At 43.6% G+C, this 21,347-nt stretch overlaps 1 protein-coding gene across 3 annotated transcripts in view; it reads right to left on the bottom strand.

Moving 5' to 3' along the window:
* creb3l2 (cAMP responsive element binding protein 3-like 2) overlaps positions 1–20,953 on the bottom strand; it is a 161,279-nt gene extending 140,326 nt beyond the window's left edge. For 2 of the 3 annotated variants that reach the window (XM_070900697.1, XM_070900698.1), the window contains exon 1: positions 20,779–20,953. In XM_070900697.1, the coding sequence (XP_070756798.1) occupies positions 20,779–20,880 (102 nt within the window). In that variant the 5' untranslated portion in view covers positions 20,881–20,953. Of the gene's footprint in view, positions 1–15,580; positions 15,655–20,778 lie in introns of those variants that run through there. The other variant, XM_070900699.1, reaches the window with a different exon arrangement.
* Positions 20,954–21,347: the final 394 nt, after the last annotated feature.

Below are 21,347 nucleotides of genomic sequence, written 5' to 3'. Positions count from 1 at the left end.
CCATTGACGCCCACATTCCAGGAACAAATAAAAAAATGTGGCTGATCGCCACAATGTGCATTTATCACAGGCACCTCCAGCACTAAAGGCAAAATCAAAAGAAAAATTGTGAAGCAAATATGAATTCCCCAACAGGTAGAGAGATGGATGACTCCAAGAATCTCAGTATTTCCTAAGAAAATGCTGCACTGCAGCTACAAGACTTGCTCACAATCTTGTATGTAATTCAGCAAGCTGACTTGCCCTACATGACAGAGATACACACTAATCAGTATAGTACACAGTCTAGCACTTAAAAAAAATAACTAGTTCTTATTCATTCACTTGAGACATCAGTCTGCCTAGATGTCCCCTGGGTATGCGCTTGAATAAAAAAGGATAGTCACACATCTGGATGCCAGCTGTGGATTAAAGTTTCTTCCCTCAAAGAGCCTTTATTAACAAAATCCTTAGCTTTCTGACACTTCTATGTGCACACACAAGGCTTTCATTTACTTATCAACCTCTGCAAACAACCATTCACAGAAACGCTTCCCCCCCGCCCCCCACCACAGTGTCTAAATTCAATCTGCAGCACTGCGAACTTGTACTGCGTTAATGTTCCAGAACTGCTTCCAGTTGATGTGGTTCCCAGTATTTTGAGCTCAGTACAAAAAACGGGGCAGTTTCACCATTAGAAAAAAGAGTGGCAACATGAGGGGTTGAGAGGGGAGGAGACAACAAATATTGCATTTCTGGTCGAAATGAGCAATCTGAGAAACCAACCCACCTACACCAGAAAACAGAAGCACAAACGGCTCATGCTGAATTTACTTCAGTGAGCAGGGCAGCGTCAGGGGTACAGTTAAACCGAGGTCCCATCTGCTTTTTCAGTATTCAGGTGGATGCCGGAGATCAACATGACACTATTCAAAGAGCAGGGATTTTTAACCAGGATCTTGGCCAACATTCCTTTTCTACTCAATACAACCAAAAAATAAATGAACATCTCATTGCTGTTTGCAGGTCACTGCTGGCACCAAATGACTGCCTGTTTTTCTACATAACAGCCACTGCATTACAAAAAATAATTATTTTTGCAGTGCTTGGAGATATTTTTCTTTCAATGTGCATTGGCCACCGATATTACCATGGCAAATATGTAACAAAGCCACCTTGCAAAGTAGTATTCTCTGCCTTCAGAGACACAAACTGCACCTCATTAGAGTGCTGCCTAATATAAATCTAGTGCAAGACATCCAACTTGGTTCTGAGAACTCAACAGGTTTACTTCAAGAAGTACAGTCTGCATCAGAAATCAAATGTTGCCAAGGCAATTATAGTAATAAGGTCAAGATTCTTTGTGTACACTAAGTGCTTCTGAGTGCTTTATTGGAAAAGAACAGTGGACATTGAGCAGGAGGGGAAAAAGGAAAAGTGGGGAGGTTTTTTTTTAAATAAAAAGGAATCTTTTGAAGGTTGAGAAGGAAAATTACAAGGCAGGAGATTTAGAGGGCAAGTTCCAGAACGCAGGGAGAGCCTTTCAGCTGACAGAGCCGATAGTGATGGGAGAGGAGACAAGGCAGCAGGAAACAGAAGCCATAATTTACTGAAAAAATAACTGAGACTAATGGCGCTTGGCGTTCAAGTGTAAATGCTACAGCAACTTCAGCGAGGACAGATGCATGGTTAAACGTGAAAATTGAAAAGTTGCTGTCCAAGATGTGCCACTCTGCTGTGAGTGCACTGTCTCACTATTGAAATGTATTGAATGTAAGATAATGGGACTAAAGGAGTAAGATAATGGGACTAAAGGCAGATAAATCCCCTGGACCTGATGGCTTGCATCCTAGGGTCTCAAGAGATGTAGCGGCAGGGATAGTGGATGCATTGGTTGTAATTTACCAAAATTCCCTGGATTCTGGGGATGTCGCAGCAGATTGGAAAACTGCAAATATAACGCCCCTATTTAAAAAAGGACGCAGACAACAAGCAGGAAACTAGAGACCAGTTAGTCTAACATCTGTGGTTGGGAAAATGTTGGAGTCCATTATGAAAGAAGCAGTAGCAGGACATTTGGAAAAGCATAATTCGGTCAGGCAGAGTAAGCATGGATTTATGAAGAGGAAGTCATGTTTGACAAATTTGCTGGAATTCTTTGAGGATATAATGAACAGGGTGGATAAAGGGGAACCAGTGGATGTGGTTTATTTGGACTTTAAGAAGGAATTTGACAAGGTGCCACATAAAAGGTTACTTCACAAGATAAAAGTTCACGGGGTTGGGGGTAATATATTAGCATGCAGAGAGGATTGGCTAACGAACAGAAAACAGAGAGTTGGGGTAAATGGTTCATTCTCGAGTTGGCAATCAGTAACTAGTGGGGTGCCGCAGGGATCAGTGCTGGGACCCCAAAAATTTACAATCTATAGAAGAAAGGGCTGAGTGTAATGTAGCCAAGTTTGCTGATAATACAAAGATGGGAGGAAAAGCAATGTGAGGAGAACACAAAAAATCTGCAAAAAGATATAGACAGGCTAAGTGCATGGGCAAAAATTTGGCAGATGGAGTATAATGTTGGAAAGTGTGAGGTCATGCACTTTAGCAGAAAAAAAAATCAAAGAGCAAATTATTATTTAAATGGAGAAAAATTGCAAAGAGCTGCAGTACCTCAATGCTCTGTGCCTCAATGCAAGGAGTATTCAGAATAAGGTGGACGAATTAACTGTGCAGATAGCAGTTAACAGATATGATGTAATTGGCATCACGGAGACATGGCTCCAGGGTGACCAAGGCTGGGAACTCAACATCCAGGGTTATTCAACATTTAGGAAGGATAGGCAGAGAGGAAAAGGAGTCGGGGTGGCGTTGCTGGTTAAAGAGGAAATTAATGCAATAGTAAGGAAGGACATTAGGCTGGATGATGTGGAATCGGTATGGGTGGAACTGCGGAATACCAAAGGGCAGAAAACGTTAGTGGGAGATGTGTACAGACCACCAAACAGTAGTAGTGAGGTTGGGGACAGCAGCAAACAAGAAATAAGGGATGTGTGCAATAAAGGTACAGCAGTTATCATGGGAGACTTTAATCTAGATATTGATTGGGCTAACCAAACTGGTAGCAATGCGGTGGAGGAGGATTTCCTGGAGTGTATTAGCGATGGTTTTCTAGACCAATATGTCGAGGAACCAACTAGAAAGCTGGCCATCCTAGACTGGGTGATGTGTAATGAGAAGGGACTAATTAGCAATCTGGTTGTGCGAGGCCCCTTGGGGAAGAGTGACCATAATATGGTAGAATTCTTTATTAAGATGGAGAGTGACACAGTTAATTCGGAAACTAGGGCCCTAAACTTAAGGAAAGGTAACTTTGACGGTAGGAGGTGTGAATTGGCTAGAATAGACTGGCAAAGGATACTTAAAGGGTTCAAGGTGCATAAGCAATGGCAAACATTTAAAGATCACATGGATGAACTTCAGCAATTGTACATCCCTGTCTGGAGTAAAAATAAAACGGGGAAGGTGGCTCAACTGTGGCTAACAAGGGAAATTAAGGATAGTGTTAAAACCAAGGAAGAGGCATATAAATTGGCTAAAAAAAAGTAACAAACCTGAGGACTGGGAGAAATTTAGAATTCAACAGAAGAGGACTAAGGGTTTAATTAAGAGGGGGAAAATAGAGTATGAGAGGAAGCTTGCAGGGAACATAAAACCTGACTGCAAAAGCTTCTAGAGATATGTGAAGAGAAAAAGATTAGTGAAGACAAATGTAGGTCCCTTGCAGTCGGATTCAGGTGAATTTATAATGGGGAACAACGAAATGGCAGACCAATTGAACAAATACTTTGGTTCTGTCTTCACGAAGGAAGACACAAATAACCTTCCGAATGTACTAGGAGACAGTGGGTCTAGTGAGAAGGAGGAACTGAAGGATATCCTTATTAGGCAGGAAATTGTGTTAGGGAAATTGATGGGATTGAAGGCCGATAAATCCCCGGGGCCTGATAGTCTGCATCCCAGAGTACTTAAGGAAGTGGCCCTAGAAATAGTGGATGCATTGGTGATCATTTTCCAATAGTCTATCGACTCGGGATCAGTTCCTATGGACTGGAGGGTAGCTAATGCAACACCACTTTTTTTAAAAAAGGAGGGAGGAGAAAACAGGTCATTATAGACCAGTTCGCCTGAAATCAATAGTGGGGAAAATGTTGGAATCAATCATTAAGGATGAAATAGCAGCGCAATTGGAATGCAGTGACAGGATCGGTCCAAGTCAGCATGGATTTATGAAAAGCAAGTCATGCTTGACGAATCTTCTTGAATTTTTTGAGGATGTAACGAGCAGAGTGGACAAGGGAGAACCAGTGGATGTGGTATATTTGGACTTTCAAAAGGCTTTTGACAAGGTCCCGCATAACAGATTGGTGTGCAAAATCAAAGCGCATGGTACTGGGGGTAATGTACTGATGTGGAAAGAGAACTGGTTGGCAGACAGAAAGCAGAGAGTCGGGATAAACAGGTCCTTTTCAGAATGGCAGGCAGTGACTAGTGGAGTGCCGCAGGGCTCAGTGCTGGGACCCCAGCTCTTTACAATATACATTAATGATTTGGATGAAGGAATTGAGTGTAATATCTCCAAGTTTGCAGATGACACTAAACTGGGTGGCGGTGTGAGCTGTGAGGGGGACATTAAGAGGCTGCAGGGTGACTTGGACAGGTTAGGTGAGTGGGCAAATGCATGGCAGATGCAGTATAATGTGGATAAATGTGAGGTTATCCATTTCGGGGGCAAAAACACGAAGCAGACTATTATCTGAATGGCGGCAGATTAGGAAAAGGGGAGGTGCAACGAGACCTGGGTGTCATGGTTTATCAGTCATTGAAGGTTGGCATGCAGGTACAGCAGGCAGTGAAGAAGGCAAATGGTATGTTAACCTTCATAGCTAGGGGATTTGAGTATAGGAGCAGGGAGGTCTTACTGCAGTTGTACAGGGTCTTAGTGAGGCCTCACCTGGAATATTGTGTTCAGTTTTGGTCTCCTAATCTGAGGAAGGACAGCGAAGGTTCACCAGACTGATTCCAGGGATGGTTGGACTGTCATATGAGGAGAGATTGGATCAACTGGGCCTTTATTCACTGGAATAAGAAGGATGAGGGGATCTCATAGAAATGTATAAGATTCTGACGGGACTGGACAGGTTAGATGCGGGAAGAATGTTCCCGATGTTGGGGAAGTCCAGAACCAGGGGACATAGTCTTAGGATAAGGGGTAGGCCATTTAGGACCGAGATGAGGAGAAACTTCTTCACTCAGAGAGTTGTTAACCTGTGGAATTCTCTGCCACAGAGAGTTGTTGATGCCAGTTCATTGGATATATTCAAGAGGGAGTTAGATATGGCCCCTATGGCTAAGGGGATCAAGGGGTATGGAGAGAAAGCAGGAAAGGGGTACTGAGGGAATGATCAGCCATGATCTTATTGAATGGCGGTGCAGGCCCGAAGGACCGAATGGCCTACTCCTGCACCTATTTTCTATGTTTCTATGTACAGCGGGACCTGGGGGTACTTGTGCATGAAACACAAAAGGTTAGTATGCAGGTACAGCAAGTGATCAGGAAGGCCAATGGAATCTTGGCCTTTATTGCAAAGGGGATGGAGTATAAAAGCAGGGAAGTCTTGCTACAGTTATACAGGGTATTGTTGACGCCACACCCGGAATACTGCGTGCAGTTTTGGTGTCCATATTTACGAAAGGATACACTTGCTTTGGAGGCAGTTCAAAGAAGGTTCACTAGGTTGATTCTGGAGATGAGGGGGTTGACTCATGAAGAAAGGTTGAAGAGGTTGGGCCTCTACTCATTAGAATTCAGACGAATGAGAGGTGATCTTATCGAAACGTATAAGATTATAAAGGGGCTTGACGAGGTGGATGCAGAGAGGATGTTTCCACTGATAGGGGAGATTAGAACTAGGAGGCATAATCTTAGAATAAGGGGCCGCCCATTTAAAACTGAGAGGAGGAGGAATTTTCTCAGAGGGTTGTAAATCTGTGGAATTCGCTGCCTCAAAGAGCTGTGGAAGCTGGGACACTGAATAAATTTAAGACAGAAATAGACAGTTTCTTAACCGATAAGGGATTAAGGGGTTATGGGGGGGCAGGCAGGGAAGTGGACCCGAGTCCATGATCAGATCAGCCATGATCGTATTAAATGGCAGAGCAGGCTCGAGGGGCCATATGGCCTACTCCTGCTCCTATTTCTTATATTCTTATGTAATGACGAAGTTGCTGTACTTGCACAGTAGATATGAACTAAACTCACCATAGAAAGCTAAGTCTTGTCCATTTTAATCCAAGTACCCTTTTAATGACGTGATAAGCATTAATTACTGCCAATCAACCTTTATGGCACTAAAAATTACCTATTACAAGTGTGAAGTCTCATTCTTTCAGGCTTTTTACAAAAATGTAATTTTTTTCCCCCCTTTCTATTTCAAGCCAATCTTTCTTTCCCTCCATTTTCTGTACCTGATTTGGCATTGAATTTACCCATTCTAATTTACACATCCTTCTCAGTCCATACACTTTCACATCCTTCAATCTGATTGGTTAAGGAGATACACGTTGCTTCCCCTGTACACTCAGGTCCCAGATGCCTGGTTTCCCTCGTAGCGACAGTATCAGCTCACTTTCAGCAACTCGCCACGCAAAAAATGTCAAAGCCTAAACGTGCCAGGGCAAGTCTAATTAATGGCAGATGCCATCCATGTCACTCCTACAGCAAATTATGGCCCAGAGTAAATGGATCTCAGAGGAACAGAGGGTGCATGCAGGGATGGAGAAGATCATAGATATTTATGTACGTTTATAAGATAAATGTTTTGCATGCATATTATAACCTACAGAATGTACTGTGAGAGGTAAATTATATAAATGCTCTGCAACTAATCTAATCAACTCACCCCCAAGCTAGTATGAGGGGAAGTTTTCAGCATACAGTTACAAAGCAGAGACGGTGCATAATCTTCTGTTCACAGCCAAAACAGCTCAAAATCAATCACAAAAGTACAATATAAACTATCCCTGACCAATTTGAACTTATGGGCTCCATTTGCTGACACTATCCAGATGTTGGTCAAGCATGGAGTTTTAAAAAAAAACTTCTAAAATAATAAGAACTAAGAAATAGGAGCAGGAGTAGGCCATACGGCCCCTCGAGCCTGCTCCACCATTTAATACGATCATGGCTGATCCGATCATGGACTCAGCTCCACTTCCCTGCCCGCTCCCCATAACCCCTTATCCCCTTATCGTTTGAATAAATTTAAGACAGAAATCAACAGTTTCTTAATGTCCCAGCTTCCACAGCTCTCTGAGGCAGCGAATTCCACAGATTCACAACTCTCAGAAGAAATTTCTCCTCATCTCAATTCTAAATGGGCGGCCCTTTATTCTAAGATCATGCCCTCTAGTTCTAGTCTCCCCTATCAGAGGAAACATCCTCTCTGCATCCACCTTGTCAAGCCCTCTCATAATCTTATACATTTCGATAAGATCACCTCTCACTCTTCTGAATTCCAATGAGTAGAGGCCCAACCTACTCAACCTTTCCTCATAAGTCAACCCCCTCATCCCCAGAATCAACCTAGTGAACTTTCTCTGAACGGCCTCCAAAGCAACCATATCCTTTCGTAAATACAGAAACCAAAACTGCATGCAGTATTCTAGGTATGGCTCACCAATACCCTGTACAGCTATAACAAGACTTCCCTGCTTTTATACTCCATCCCCTTTGCATTAAAGGCCAAGGTTACAACTAATGCACCCACAATCCCTGCCGCTACTTCTCTTAAGACCCTAGGATGCAAGCCATCAGGTCCTGGGGATTTATCTGCCTTTAGTTCAATTATCTTATTGATTACCACCTCCTTAGTGATTGTGTTAAGTTCCTCTCCCCCCTATAGCCCCTTGACTATCCACTGTTGCAATATTGTTAGTGTCCTCTACCGTAAAAACTGATACAAATATTTGTTCAGAGTTTCTGCCATGTTCCCCATTACTAATTCCCCGGTCTCATCCTCTAAGAGACCAACATTTACTTTAGCCATTCTTTTTCTTTTTATATACCTATAGAAACTCTTGCTATCTCTTTTGATATTTTGTGCTAGTTTACTGTCATAGTCTATCTTCCCTTTCTTAATCATTTTTTTAGTTATTCTTTGCTGGCTTTTAAAAGCTTCCCAATCTTCTGTCCTCCCACTAGTTTTGGCCACTTTGTATGCCCTTGTTTTTAAAATTGGATACCGTCCTTTATTTCTTTGGTTAGCCACAGGTTGCTTTCTTTTCTCTTTCACCCTTTCCTCCTCACTGGAATATATTTTTCTTGAGAGTTGTGAAATATCTCTTTAAATGTACACTATTGTTCATCAACCATCCTACACTTCAATCTATTTTCCCAGTCCACTTTAGCCAACTCTGCCCTCATACCTTCATAGAGTCCTTTATTTAAGCTTAGTACGCTGGTTATTAATCCAACTTTCTCATCCTCCATCTGAATTTGAAACTCAATCATGCTATGGTCACTCATTCCAAGGGGATCCTTTACCAGAAGATTGTTTATTAATCCTGTCTCATTACACAGGACCAGATCGAGGATAGCCTGCCCCCTGGTTGATTTCATTGCATACTGCTCAAGGAACCCATCCCTTATGCACTCTATGAACTCTTCCTCAAGGCTACCCTGACCAATTTGATTTGTCCAATCAATATGGAGGTTAAATTCACCCATGATGATTGCTGTTCCCTTTATACAAGCCCTCACTATTTCCTGGTTTATGCTCCGACCAATAGAGTTGTTACTGTTAGGGGCGCCCACCAGTAACTTTTCCCCCTTATTATTCCTAATCTCCACCCAAACTGTTTCAACATCCTGATCCTTTGAGCATATATCGTTTCTCACTATTGCAGTGATTCCATCCTTTACCAATAGAGCTACTCCACCTCCTTTTCCTTTCTGTCGGTCCTTCCGGATTGTCAAATACCCCTGAATATTTAATTCCCAGTCCTGGTCACCTTGCAACCACGTCTCTGTAATGGCTATCAGATCATACCCATTTGTCTCAATTTGTGCCGTCAACTCATCTATTTTGTTACAAATGCTACGTGCACTTCGGCAAAGTGCCTTTAAATTTGTTTTATTACCCTTTTTTCCTGCTGGTTTCCTCTCTCCTTCAAACTCACTTTCTTTATTTTTGCATTCTAATTCCAGCTTTGCTCCCCTCGCTACTGAATCTACTCTCCGGTTCCCATCCCTCTGCCAAGCTAGTTTAAACTCTCCTCAACAGCACTAGCAACCCCCGCCGCCACCCCCCCCCCCCCCCCACAATGATATTTGTCCAGCTCTGTTGCGGTGCAACCCGTCCGGCTTGTACAGGTCCCACCTCCCCCAGATGCGGTCCCAATGCCTCAGGAAACTAAAGTTCTCCCGCCTGCACCATCTTTCCAGCCACGTATTCATCTGCTCTATCTTCCTATTTCTGTACTCAATGGGCAAGACCTTGCTGGAAAAATAACAGCGTGTTAACGACTCACGCCGTTATTAATGTGCAAATCTCTAGAACTTGCTGCTCACACAAATGGAATCTTGGCCTTCGCTTCCCTGTTATTTTTAAGAACTTGCTGGATTTCCATTAAACTTGCCACAGAATGTTAATTAAGTGCGCAAGTATCTTTTTAATGACACAATAATTGTTTCTGCAATGACAAGCAATCTCTCTGGCCTTAAAAGGGGATAATTTAAATGGTTCAATGTCATTCCTGCTGGACTTAAAACCGTCAAAGTAATTTTTTTTTTAACTTTTACTTTCTTTTTTTCTCTCTCTTAATCCAATCTTTCTTTCCATCACTTCAATTCTCTTTCTGTACCTGATTTGACTCTAATTCACCCACGCGAAGTTACCCTCTTTGTCCGTAGTTCCTCTGTCTCTTTCTCAATCCTTAAATCTCATTAGTTAAGGAGATACACTATTAGCCCCAACATTCACTAAGGTCCCAGTGGCCCTGTTGCACGACGCGCGGTTATTAGCTCACACTTCCAGCAAGTTACGATGCAAAAAGAATTTTGAGCTGAAGGGTGCAGAAAAAAAACATTTTCTAAAATGTTACCATGTAATCGCTGGCTTCCCAATCAAGGTCACCATCTTCTGTACTGTATAAACTTACACAAAGGGCAATATCCAGAATAACTTTTACGGTGATACAGGAGTTGAAAGTCCATCAACAGCAGTATCCTCAACTAGCCAGATACTGAGAACTCAAATTTACCAGTCTGTGCATTTTCTACGGGACAATTATTGACTAAAAAGTCAAGGATCCTTTTCTGGGCCTCTCTACTGGCCCAAACTTTAAGCTGTGTAAGTTCCTGAATATCAAGTTAGATTCAAATTACCAGAATTATGAATTTTTAAAATAAACCGTGTACATCATCTAATTTGTATGAGTCAGTGATTAAGAAAAAATACGTTTATGCAGCAAAACTCCCACAGCTGGCAGTCACATCAACATAAACATGTCAGACTTTTTTTTAAGACTGGTGGCAAGCAAGATCTGATTTTTGCAAGGTCTCTGGTTCCCACCAGTCTAACTAGAATTAGTAGATGCGCTGTTATTTCAGTGAGGGTGCCGTGTCTTTGTGTGTACATGTGTATCCATTACCTCTATATTAATGCTAAGAAGCAACATCAATACTCCACACATGATCACTGACCAAAATGGCACAAGCAGCCTGCATGTGCTCTTTCGTTTTTGCCACCAGATCACAAGAAGATTGGTGAGGGCAATGGCACTTCTGGACTTTGCTTCCAAGACCTGACCTGTATTATAAAAAGCACTATATAGTGTCTACCCATCTTCGTATTGCGATTTCTCTTGGCAGATGGGCACAGGTAGGAATTAGGTAATACAACACCATTCAAATTCAAACGGAACTGGAAATTCCAACTTTACTTCGAAGCCAGGGCAAATGGTAATGGTAGTCATGTGATATTCCCAAAGTAACAGTGTTCGTTATAGGGGAGCATGAAATCTGCATGATGAACAATGCAAGATCCTGCTCGAAAGGATCACTAGAAAATTAAGTCTTTATTAAAATAAGCTAGTGCCACCAGCTCCTACACAGGTCTCAAAAACTCATGTCAATGCCAAAGTAAACTTGCCAGATGAGCCAAGGCCAGACGTCAATAAAATTCAGCTTTTTCAAAAAAAACATCTTCCCAGCTGCAGCAAATTTGGCAAGTTTACTTCAGTCACACTGCTGGCTGTGCGAGGACCCACACTTCAGGAGCCAGCAGTGTTCACGGAAGACAAAATGATCCAGCTCTTCTTAGAAATTAAACATATTCTGGTGCAATCCGAAGCAGAACCAAATTGGCATATTAAATATACAGGGTTTTCCTTTAGCCAACTTAACAACTTATATTTATACAGTGCCTTTAATGTAGTGAAACGTCCCAAGGCGCTTAACAGGAGTATTATGAGACAAAAAAAATTGGACACTGAGCCCCATAAGGAGAAATTAGGGCAGGTGACCAAAACCTTGTTCAAAGAGATAAGTTTTAAGGAGCGTCTTGAAGGGGGAAAGAGAGGTAGGGAGGCGGAGAGGTTTAGGCAAGGAGTTCTAGAGTTTAGGGCCTAGGCAACAGAAGGCATAGCCTTCAATGGTTGAGCAATTATAATCAGGGCTCAAGAGGGCAGAATTAGAGGAGTGCAGACATCTCAGAGGGGTTGTGGGGCTAAAGGAGATTACAGAGATAGGGAGGAGCAAGACCATAGAGGGGTTTGAAAACAAGTATGAGAATTTTGAAACCGAGGCGTTGCTTAACTGGGAGCCAATGTAGATCAGCGAGCACAGGGCTGATAGGTGAGCGGGACTTGGTGCGAATTAGGACACGGACAGCTGAGTTTTGAATCACCTCTAGTTTACGTAGGGTGGCATGTGGGAGGCCAGCCAGGAGTGTGCTGGAATGGTCAAGTCTAGAGGTAACAAAGGCATGGATGAGGGCTTCAGCAGCGGATGAGCTGAGGAAGGAGCAGAGACGGGCGATGTTACGGAGGTGGAAATAGACGGTCTTAGTTATGCTGCGGATATGTGGTCGAAAGCTCATTTCAGGATCAAATATGACACCAAGGTTGTGAACAGTCTGGTTTAGCTTCAGACAGAATTTGGGGAGAGGGATGGAGTCAGTGGCTGTGGAATGGAGTTTGTGGTGGGGACATCTGGTGCAGCATAGCCTGAAGCTGCAGAGACCTGCAGTATAGCATGGCATTACAAAGCAGCAAGCTTTGAAGGAAAGCAGAAATTGTATCAGAATTCACATATCCATTCTAGGTTAAAGCATTGGAACCAACACATGGCTTACACTTTGTAGGTTTGCTTTAGAAATCTAGTTCACCTCCAATTCAAAATAAAATCTGTAAACTGTAATTTTAAATAATGACAAAGTTATTACAAAGTTCCCTCCATTTTTAGGTAGGATTGGAGGGAAGAATTATTCCCCCCCTCATACACATTGAGGTCTTGGCATTCTCCTGAAGGCAATGAGTTATGATGGCTGGAATTCCACAGAGACTCGCAGCTGTCTAGTATCTTTCCCAAGTGACTGTGCTTTATATGTGAACCTCAACATCAAGTAAGACCAGGCGATTCAACCAGGGATGCATCACAGCTGTGCCAATCCCATCTTTCAAAGATCCATGCATATATGCCTTCCAATAAGGTTCACTGAGAAAGTAATCAGGAACAGGAACCCTGGCCAGTTTTTCTCCCATACCAAGCTAATTACACTTCCACTGCCCCAATTGCTGACCCAGCTGAGATCACTTTATCCAAACAGGGATCAAACTTGGGATCAAACTTGGGATCTGCCAAATCACCCAATCAGCCACAGGTGATTGGGGACAACCGCGCTCACAGAATTCATTCAAATTGAAGAGCACTAGAATCTCTCCATCTTAGGAAAGAAAATATGTTGAAGTTAACTAGGCCTATATTCACTATAGTTTAGAAGAAAGAGAGGGGATCTCATTGAAACGTATAAAATTCTGACGGGGTAGGATAGACTGGATGTGGGGGAAGATGTTTCCCGGGCTGGGAAGTCCAGAACAAGGGGTCACAGTCTCAGGATACAGGGTAGGAAATTTAGGACCGAGAAGAGGAGAAATGTTTTCACTCAGAGGGTGGTGAACCTGTGGAATTCTCTACCACAGAAGGCTGTGGAGGCCAAGTCACTGAGTACATTTAAGAGGGAGAAAGATAGATTTCTAGAAACAAAAGGCATCAAGGGGTATGGGAAAAAAACAGGAATATGGTATTGAGATAGAGGATCAGCCATGATCATATTGAATGGTGGTGCAGACTCGAAGGGCCAAATGGCCTACTACTGCTCCTATTTTCTATGTAGCTCAAAACTTTATAGGTACTGAACAATAAAGTTATTTTAAATCAGCACTTCAGTTATGTAGAAGTGCAAGATTAAAGTAAAATATGGGAAAAGCTGTAGCAAACCAGACACTATAGGATTAACTTCCATATCAATCCTTTGCATATCCTCAGTTGGCCATGAAAAATAGGAATACCCAAATATTTGAGGATGCTCCATTAACTAAAAGATGTTAACGAGTAAGTTTCCAATCAATATCGAAGAATCTTGCAGAGATAAAGTTATTTGGACAGATGTATTTGTATTATTTTGATAGAAACTCCAAATGTAGTAGAGTGATTGATGGCTATCTGGGGGAATGCTTTAAGCTTGAAAAACTAAGGTAATATAAAAGGAGGGTTTTGCTCGACAGTATATTATTTAGGTTGAGTTTGTAGAAATATGCAGATGGAAGAATGTTCACAATTTAGAGCAGGCTGTCTTACTTGGGCCAGTTACTTATCATGGAGCTGCATATAAAAAGCTTGTAGTGCTTTGTGATCTTGCATGAAGTGAATTTTGTTAATTTACAATATTTCTATAATGTCAAATGCAAAGATTTCAGCTCAAAATTTAAAACAGCATGCATAGAATACAGACTGGTTCCCATCGTAATTTGGAATGTCAAACTAGTAAACAAAAGAGAGATTGTTGTGTACAATATCAAGCCTTTCACACCATGGTGATGGAATGGTCCTTGGATAACACTCAAAATGCCAGCATCAAAACAGTTTGTTTATGATAGTTTCTATAGCTTTGAACCAATGGAAAGACCCAGGCGCTGGTGAGTTGAACTGAACAGTCAAGCTTCCAAGGCTATTTGCAAAGATGGTTTACATTCAATGCTGCTAACCAACCACTCTTTTATTTGAACAATGAAAGACACACCACAATTCGAAGGAGGGTTCCAATTTGAAGCTCTAAGTGATTGAGAGCTCAGCCGGCCAAATTTTTCCACCACCTCCAACCACACAGACTTAAGCACACTGGAGGGCTATCTACAGCAGATATAACCTTTCAGAGGTGATGGTAAACTAGCAGTAGCTGATCAACTGTTGATTATACAACTGCAGGTGTTCTGTTCCATTGAAAAATCAGATGGGGTGTTCAACAGATGGCTGATCTGCTACTGCCAGTTTTTCTCCAGCATCTAAAGTCAAAATCGGCCCTTCCATCTCTCGTGTTCTCCTGGGCACAGAAATGGGTGAGTGAATTCAAGCAGCCAGGAACAATAACTCAGCATCAATTAACTCGGGAATAGTCAGCTTGAATGTGGCAGTAAGAATGCATACACTTCCAGTTCGTTGGCAGCAGTCACGTCCTTTAATGACTGAGGAACGCAAGAAATTGATGCATTACATTTTGAAAATTGTATTCTGTTAATTCATGTGTGTTATGGAAAATAAACCAGTTACTCCCGGTTGTACCTCCTCTCGATAAAAATGCTTTTCCGTACACTTTCCGTAAAGACAGCAGAATGCACATGTCAGCATGTGCAATATTACAGTACCTGGTTTACACAGCAAAGATTCTGAGGTCAGGGAATAATTTAAATAGATATTGAAAAGTAAAAGGGTGCACCCTGGATTGTAGGGGGTGCAAAGCTCTGCTTCCGCAAGTGACAATGATGCTGAACCAGAGAGAATATGTAGGCAAACCGACCATTCAGCTGCTTACCATGGGTCTCACATATAAAAAGCTATATGCCACTACAGGAGGTCAAGAACTAACACATGACAGAGAAAGTCAAAATTATTTCATTACAGCAGTTAAACTGGTATTGAATCAGATGTTATATGTTTCTCTGTTAAAATTTCATCCAAGACATGGACTTAAACAACTGTTATTTCACTATATAAATTGAAGAAGCCAACTTTACCAACCAAGCATCAGAATCCTTGAAATCAATTCCTAAATTATTCTATAAAATATTGATCCTAGTTAATAGTTACTGTAATTCTGAAAACAAACTATTGTGTGGTTTATGATATTTAACATTGACTACTATAGGAATAGCAAAATAAAAAGTTAACAAGGCCACTGATTTTTGTTTGAAAAGGATGTAATTAATTAGAGAATTTGATACTCAAAATACTGACAAAACTTACAGAAAAACATATCTGACTTACTCAGTCACCATAAGCTAGCGGCTCTGATTATCAGTAATACTTTAACTTCTGCCCTGTACAGTCCTCGATATCTCTTCAATGAGAGGAGTTAAATGGCATTTCAACACACACACACACTGAACCTTGTTCACACTGGTGTCTGAGCTGCATCTCGTGTTTCTTTAAAAACCGTTCTATTTACGTAGGATGACTCAAGAGCCAAATTAGTCATCACAAATAAAAACTCACAAAACAAATCCAAATTCCAATCTGTTAATCCAGTAAAGGCAAAGTTTGAGCAGTTCCATGGTGAACATATATAAACAATATTTCACTGGACAGCAGTTATAGAAGTGTAATTTCATTCATCACAAGACACATACAATGAAAACGAGATTTCCCACCAAGTCTAGGGTCAAGATGCCATAAGCCTTTTTTTTGACAATTTTCTCCTCGGCAGGGAATGAACGGAGTGCATACTCGAGGATGTGGGGTGCAGGGAAGGGAATTAAAGCTGCAATAACGAAGAGAGGTTCTATGACTCTGTTGCTCCTTCCATCCTCCTCAACAAGGGTCCCAAAAAAGGGACCAAACCCTTACCATCCCTCCCTGCTAAGAGTGTAGGTCTGAGCCTTGAAAGAGAGGTGCCCAAGCAGACTACCATCCCATTCTCAACCAGTGTTACAGAAGGAGATAGCAACGTAGATTGAGAAGTATCAACTGACACTAATACAGGACTCATATTTATCTGGAATAACCAGCACCAGGGGCCCAAAATTCACCACCATTTAGCTCCAAATTTTTGGAGGTATCAGTTTTTTGGAGCTAACTTAATTTTGCAAGTTTCATCAAGAGTATAACGCCAAACTTAACAGGTAACAGCCGATTTTTTTTAGTTAAGGTTTTTATGACGTCACTTGGGGTCAAACCCACCCATAACATGATTTTTGCCCATTTTTGCAAATTTCGGCAATAAGGATTTTTTCAAAAACTGCGCTGGGGACCACCTTGAAAACCCTTACCTTACCAAATCGGAGTCAGATAGAAATCGGCATTACAGACGCCATCTTGCTTAGCTCCCTCAGCCGAACACAGGAGCTCGGCGCTGGGCTTCCAAAGAAGCCGGGGTGAGGGGGGGGGGGCGGAGGCAGGTGGAAGCCAAGTCAGGGAGAGGGGCAGCAGCAGCGGGGGCCTTTCAGCCAGGGAGAGGGGCAGCAGCAGTGGGGCTATTCGACCCGGGATAGGGGCGGCAGCGGGGGTTCCTTTTGGCCGGGGATAAGGGCAGAAAATGCTGGAAATCTCAGCAGGTCAGCACGGGAAAAATCAGTACGGGTTAGCTGCAGAGTAAAGCTGTACAATTACACGTTACCCTGGAAACCTAAATACTTGGGCATGCGCAGAACGGGGCCTCAGTTTTTCGGCGCTATTAATTAGCTCCACCCACAGAAGCTAAGGTCTTTCTGCACGGCGCCAAATGCAAAGAGAAAAGTTGCAAAACTTCAGATTTTTTTTTGGCACTAATTCGCTTTAAAAAATTGGCCGTTAATCTTAAATAGCGTCAAAAAAAAGGCAATGTGGAATTTTGGGCCTCAGGACTTTATGCAAATACAGATTTGAAACGGAGATACACTAGTTCACCCCAGTCCTCAGTTTTGGAGTGTTGATTGAAACATGATGCCAACGGTCACAAAAGTGAATAGCAGGGTGACGTGGACTAGTATTTCTGATGTCGTTCAAGTCCCCTCCAGGGCCAAGAAATCAACACCAGCCTTTCCTGGTGTGGTAGGACCAGTTGGATGGTTCTGTGCTGACATATGCTTAGATTTAAATGTATTAGTTGCTGTTTTACCCATCTGTGTAGAGCTTGAGCAGTTCGCAGCACTGGCATGATCTGGACCCGTCATATCGTGCCCAGTTTAATTCTACTTCTACTTCTTTTCTAGTTTCTCTTTCATAATAGTAGCAATATAGGCCCCAAGTTTCCACACGCTACTAAACGGACACCCCTCCGAGCTGGGCGCCCGTTTTTCGCGCCGAAAATGGCGCCGGAAAAAAAACGCGCGATTCTGGAGCGCCCTGCAGCTCCATGTCTGCTTGGCGTGGTGCCCAGGGGGGCGGAGCCTATCACTCGCGTCGATTTTGTAAGTGGGAGGGGGCGGGTACCATTTAAATTAGTTTTTTTCCTGCCGGCAACCCTGCGCGTGCGCGTTGGAGCGTTCGCGCACGCGCAGTGTGAAGAAAACATTGGCACTCGGCCATTTTTGTAGTTCTTTGTAGCTGTTTAATTTTTGAACATTTTTTAATAAAAGCACATTGCCCTTCCATGATCAGCACTGAGGCTTCTTGCAGCAGTGAGAAGGCTGCAGGAAACCTCAGAAAGTTGAGGCAGCCATTTTCCGACGGCCTCCCCCCGCTGCCGTCGGGAATGGCTGCTCAACTTGAGGCTTCCTGCAGCCTTCTCATGGTCTCCTTCCCCCCCCGCCCGCCGTCGGGAATGGCTGCCTCCACCCCCCCCCCCGCTGCGTTCGGTCGGTCGGGCCCGCACTCCCTCCCTCCCTCCCCGCCCGCCGTCTGGAACGGCTTCCTCCCCCCCACCCCCACCGCTGCGGTCGGTCGGGCCCGCACTCCCTCCCTCACTCCCCGCCCGCCGTCTGGAACGGCTTCCTCCCCCCCCCCGCTACGGTCGGTCGGGCCCGCACTCCCTCCCTCCCCGCCCGCCGTCTGGAACGGCTTCCTTCCCCCCCCCCCACCCCCCCGCTACGGTCGGTTGGGCCCGCACTCCCTCCCTCCCCCCCTGCCGTCGGGAACAAACGGCTGCCTCAACTTGAGGCTTCCTGCAGCATTCTCCCTGGCTGAAGCACTTTCACACAGGTAGGAAGATGGTTTATTTAATCTTTTTCTTTGCTTATAAATTTTTATTCAGCTCGGATTTATTTGTATAATATTTGTATAAGTATAAATAAGGATTTATTGTAGAATTTAATGACTTCCCTTCCCCCCCCCACCTCGTTCTGGACGCCTAATTTATAACCTGCGCCTGATTTTTTAATGTGTAGACAAGGTTTTTTCAGTTCTACAAAAATCTTCACTTGCTCCATTCTAAGTTAATTTGGAGTACGTTTTCACTGTGGAAACTTTGAAATCAGGCGTCAGTGGCCGGACACGCCCCTTTTGAAGAAAAAATTCTGTTCCAAAGTGAAACTGTTCTAACTGACTCGAACTGCAGAAAAAAAAAATGTGGAGAATTGCGATTTCTAAGATAGTCCGTTCTCCACCAGTTGCTCCTAAAAATCAGGCGCAAATCATGTGGAAACTTGGGGCCATAGTCTTGGCAGGTGTGGACAGAAAAATCCAAACAAATAAACCAGGTTGAAATATCCACATGGAGGCATTCATCATGGTCATCAATAATAATAAAGCCCTGACTGAACATGAAATAGTGGTTCAAGCCTTTCTGCTGGATACCAGACAATTCTATCGATCAGAGCTCATGATTCTGGCACCTAACTACTGGTGCTAGCCAACTCCACAGTTTTCAGTCCGGCTTTCCCCATTTAATTATTCACTAGCAGTTTCAATCTCCATCCATCCATCTTTGGTTTGTTTTTTTCAATTTTTTAAACAGCTCCTCGTTAATGTTATTCTCCCCATTCTTACTCAGATACATTATTCATCTTCCTTCTCCTCAATACATTTACACACAATACGTCACCACAACTTATGGGGTTTGATCAATAGCAAGTAATTTTCTCCAGATTTGATGTAGGTTCTCAGTCAATGCAAGTGGCATAAAGCAGCCCCAATGTATACAGATTTTTGGTAACCCTGTGATACATGGCAACACAAGTCCAGAAACTGATTTTGCTGAATACCAATCCAGACCTCTACAGTCACAAAAAGAGACTAAATATAAACCACATCAAATAACCAACTCATAACTACTCATTAGTTTGTTCCCAGTTAGAAGCTAAAGCTAGTGCTTCTTCCAGACTGAATGAACCCTGTAGCATCCTCACAACTAGAAAATGGATCTTGCATAGAATTTACAGCACAGAACCAGGCCAATTGGCCCAACTGCTCTATAACTGGTGTTTATGCCCCACACGAGCCTCCTCGCACGTACTTCATCTCACCCGGTCAATATATCCTTCTATTCGTTGATTGAGCTTCCCCTTAAATATATCTATGCTAGTGGCCTAAATTACTCCATTGGTAGTGGGTTCCACATTCTCACTACTCGGAGTGAAGAAGAATCTTGAATAATCTGGATGGTTGCCCCTCCCCAGCTAAGCATTCCTCCCTTGTGCAAATACATTCAAAAATTGTAAATCTGCTTTTTGGTAGCATGGGTTAAGGGAAGAATGTTGGACAGAAGCAGATCAATGAGAAATCTAGATGTGTAACTTGGAGATTCATTAACCGACCATTCATTAATGGGTCATTGCCTTGGTCAGACAGACTTGGATTTGGCAGAACATCTGGCTACAAGGTCTTGTTTAAAGGCTGCCGGGGATGATGCCAATCATATGGCACATAGAAACATAGAAAATAGGTGCAGAAGTAGGCCATTCGGCCCTTCGAGCCTGCACCTCCATTCAATAAGATCATGGCTGATCATTCCCTCAGTACCCCTTTCCTGCTTTCTCTCCATACCCTGTGATCCCTTTAGCCATATCTAACTCCCTCTTGAATATATCCAGTGAACTGACATCAACAACTCTCTGCGGTAGGGAATTCCACAGGTTAACAACTCACTGAGTGAAGAAGTTTCTCCTCATCTCGGTCCTGAATGGCTTACTCCTTATCCTTAGACTGTGACCCCTGGTTCTGGACTTCCCCCAACATCGGGAATATTCTACCCGCATCTAACCTGTCCAGTCCCATCAGAATTTTATATGTTTCTATGAGATCCCCTCTCACATCGTCACTGGATGCCAAGAGGCACCTTATTATCTTCCAGGTGAGACTGGGCACCAACATCATATCAAAACTAGCATACAGCACAACTCCCAAGTACCGGTAGGGGGAGGGGGGACAAACTTTTGTAGTCTGATTGACAGATTTCAGAAATGTTCCCAGACAGTCCCACCACTGGAAGTGGCATCAGCTAGTCCTCAGCCCCTTTGTGAGCAGTGCCCAGCTCAGCACACAGGAGCTAAGGCAATGGAGTGAACCCGGGCCCTAGTTGCCCACAGCTCCAGTCAATAGTGAGAGCGTACCGTCGTGTAAAAGGCCTCGCAGTTTCCCGCCGAGAGGTTGAGCTCACTGAGCTTGGTGTCCCAATGGAGGGAGTCGGTGCCATCGCTGTCCAGCACTTCCATCGCTGCCGCCGCTCGGCGATCGCCCACCGTCTGTCAACCGCGGGCCAGCTCCCCGTTCCTGTCTTTTGCCCTCAAAGCGGCCGGAAGTGGCAAATAAAACTGACTGACAGCCGCCGCCGCCAATCGGCCGCCGGCCCTCTTCCGACTAGCCGCTTTCTATTGGCAGCGGATTCGACCAATCAGCTTGAGCCACTTCGCCTTTTGATTGTGGATCCCTCCCCCTAATCCCCGCCCCTCCTCGCTCAGTTTGAAGTGTACTGCGCGTGCGCATTCCTCAAGCTGCTCCGCGCGCTCGCTGAGTTGTGGTCGGTTGGTTGTGGCGCGCGGGGCGCGCGGGGTGCCGGTTGGTCCCACCTGAAGTGCCATCGCCGCCATTTTAGCGAGCCATTGCCTCACAGAACAGGACCCAGAAAGTCCCCCGCTTTGAGTTCAATGGACTCAGTGACTCCCACTAAGTTAGAGAATAG

The sequence above is a fragment of the Pristiophorus japonicus genome, chromosome 15, assembly GCF_044704955.1.
Source record: "Pristiophorus japonicus isolate sPriJap1 chromosome 15, sPriJap1.hap1, whole genome shotgun sequence".
NCBI lineage: Eukaryota > Metazoa > Chordata > Chondrichthyes > Pristiophoridae > Pristiophorus > Pristiophorus japonicus.
This window is presented reverse-complemented; position numbering and strand designations above follow the sequence as displayed.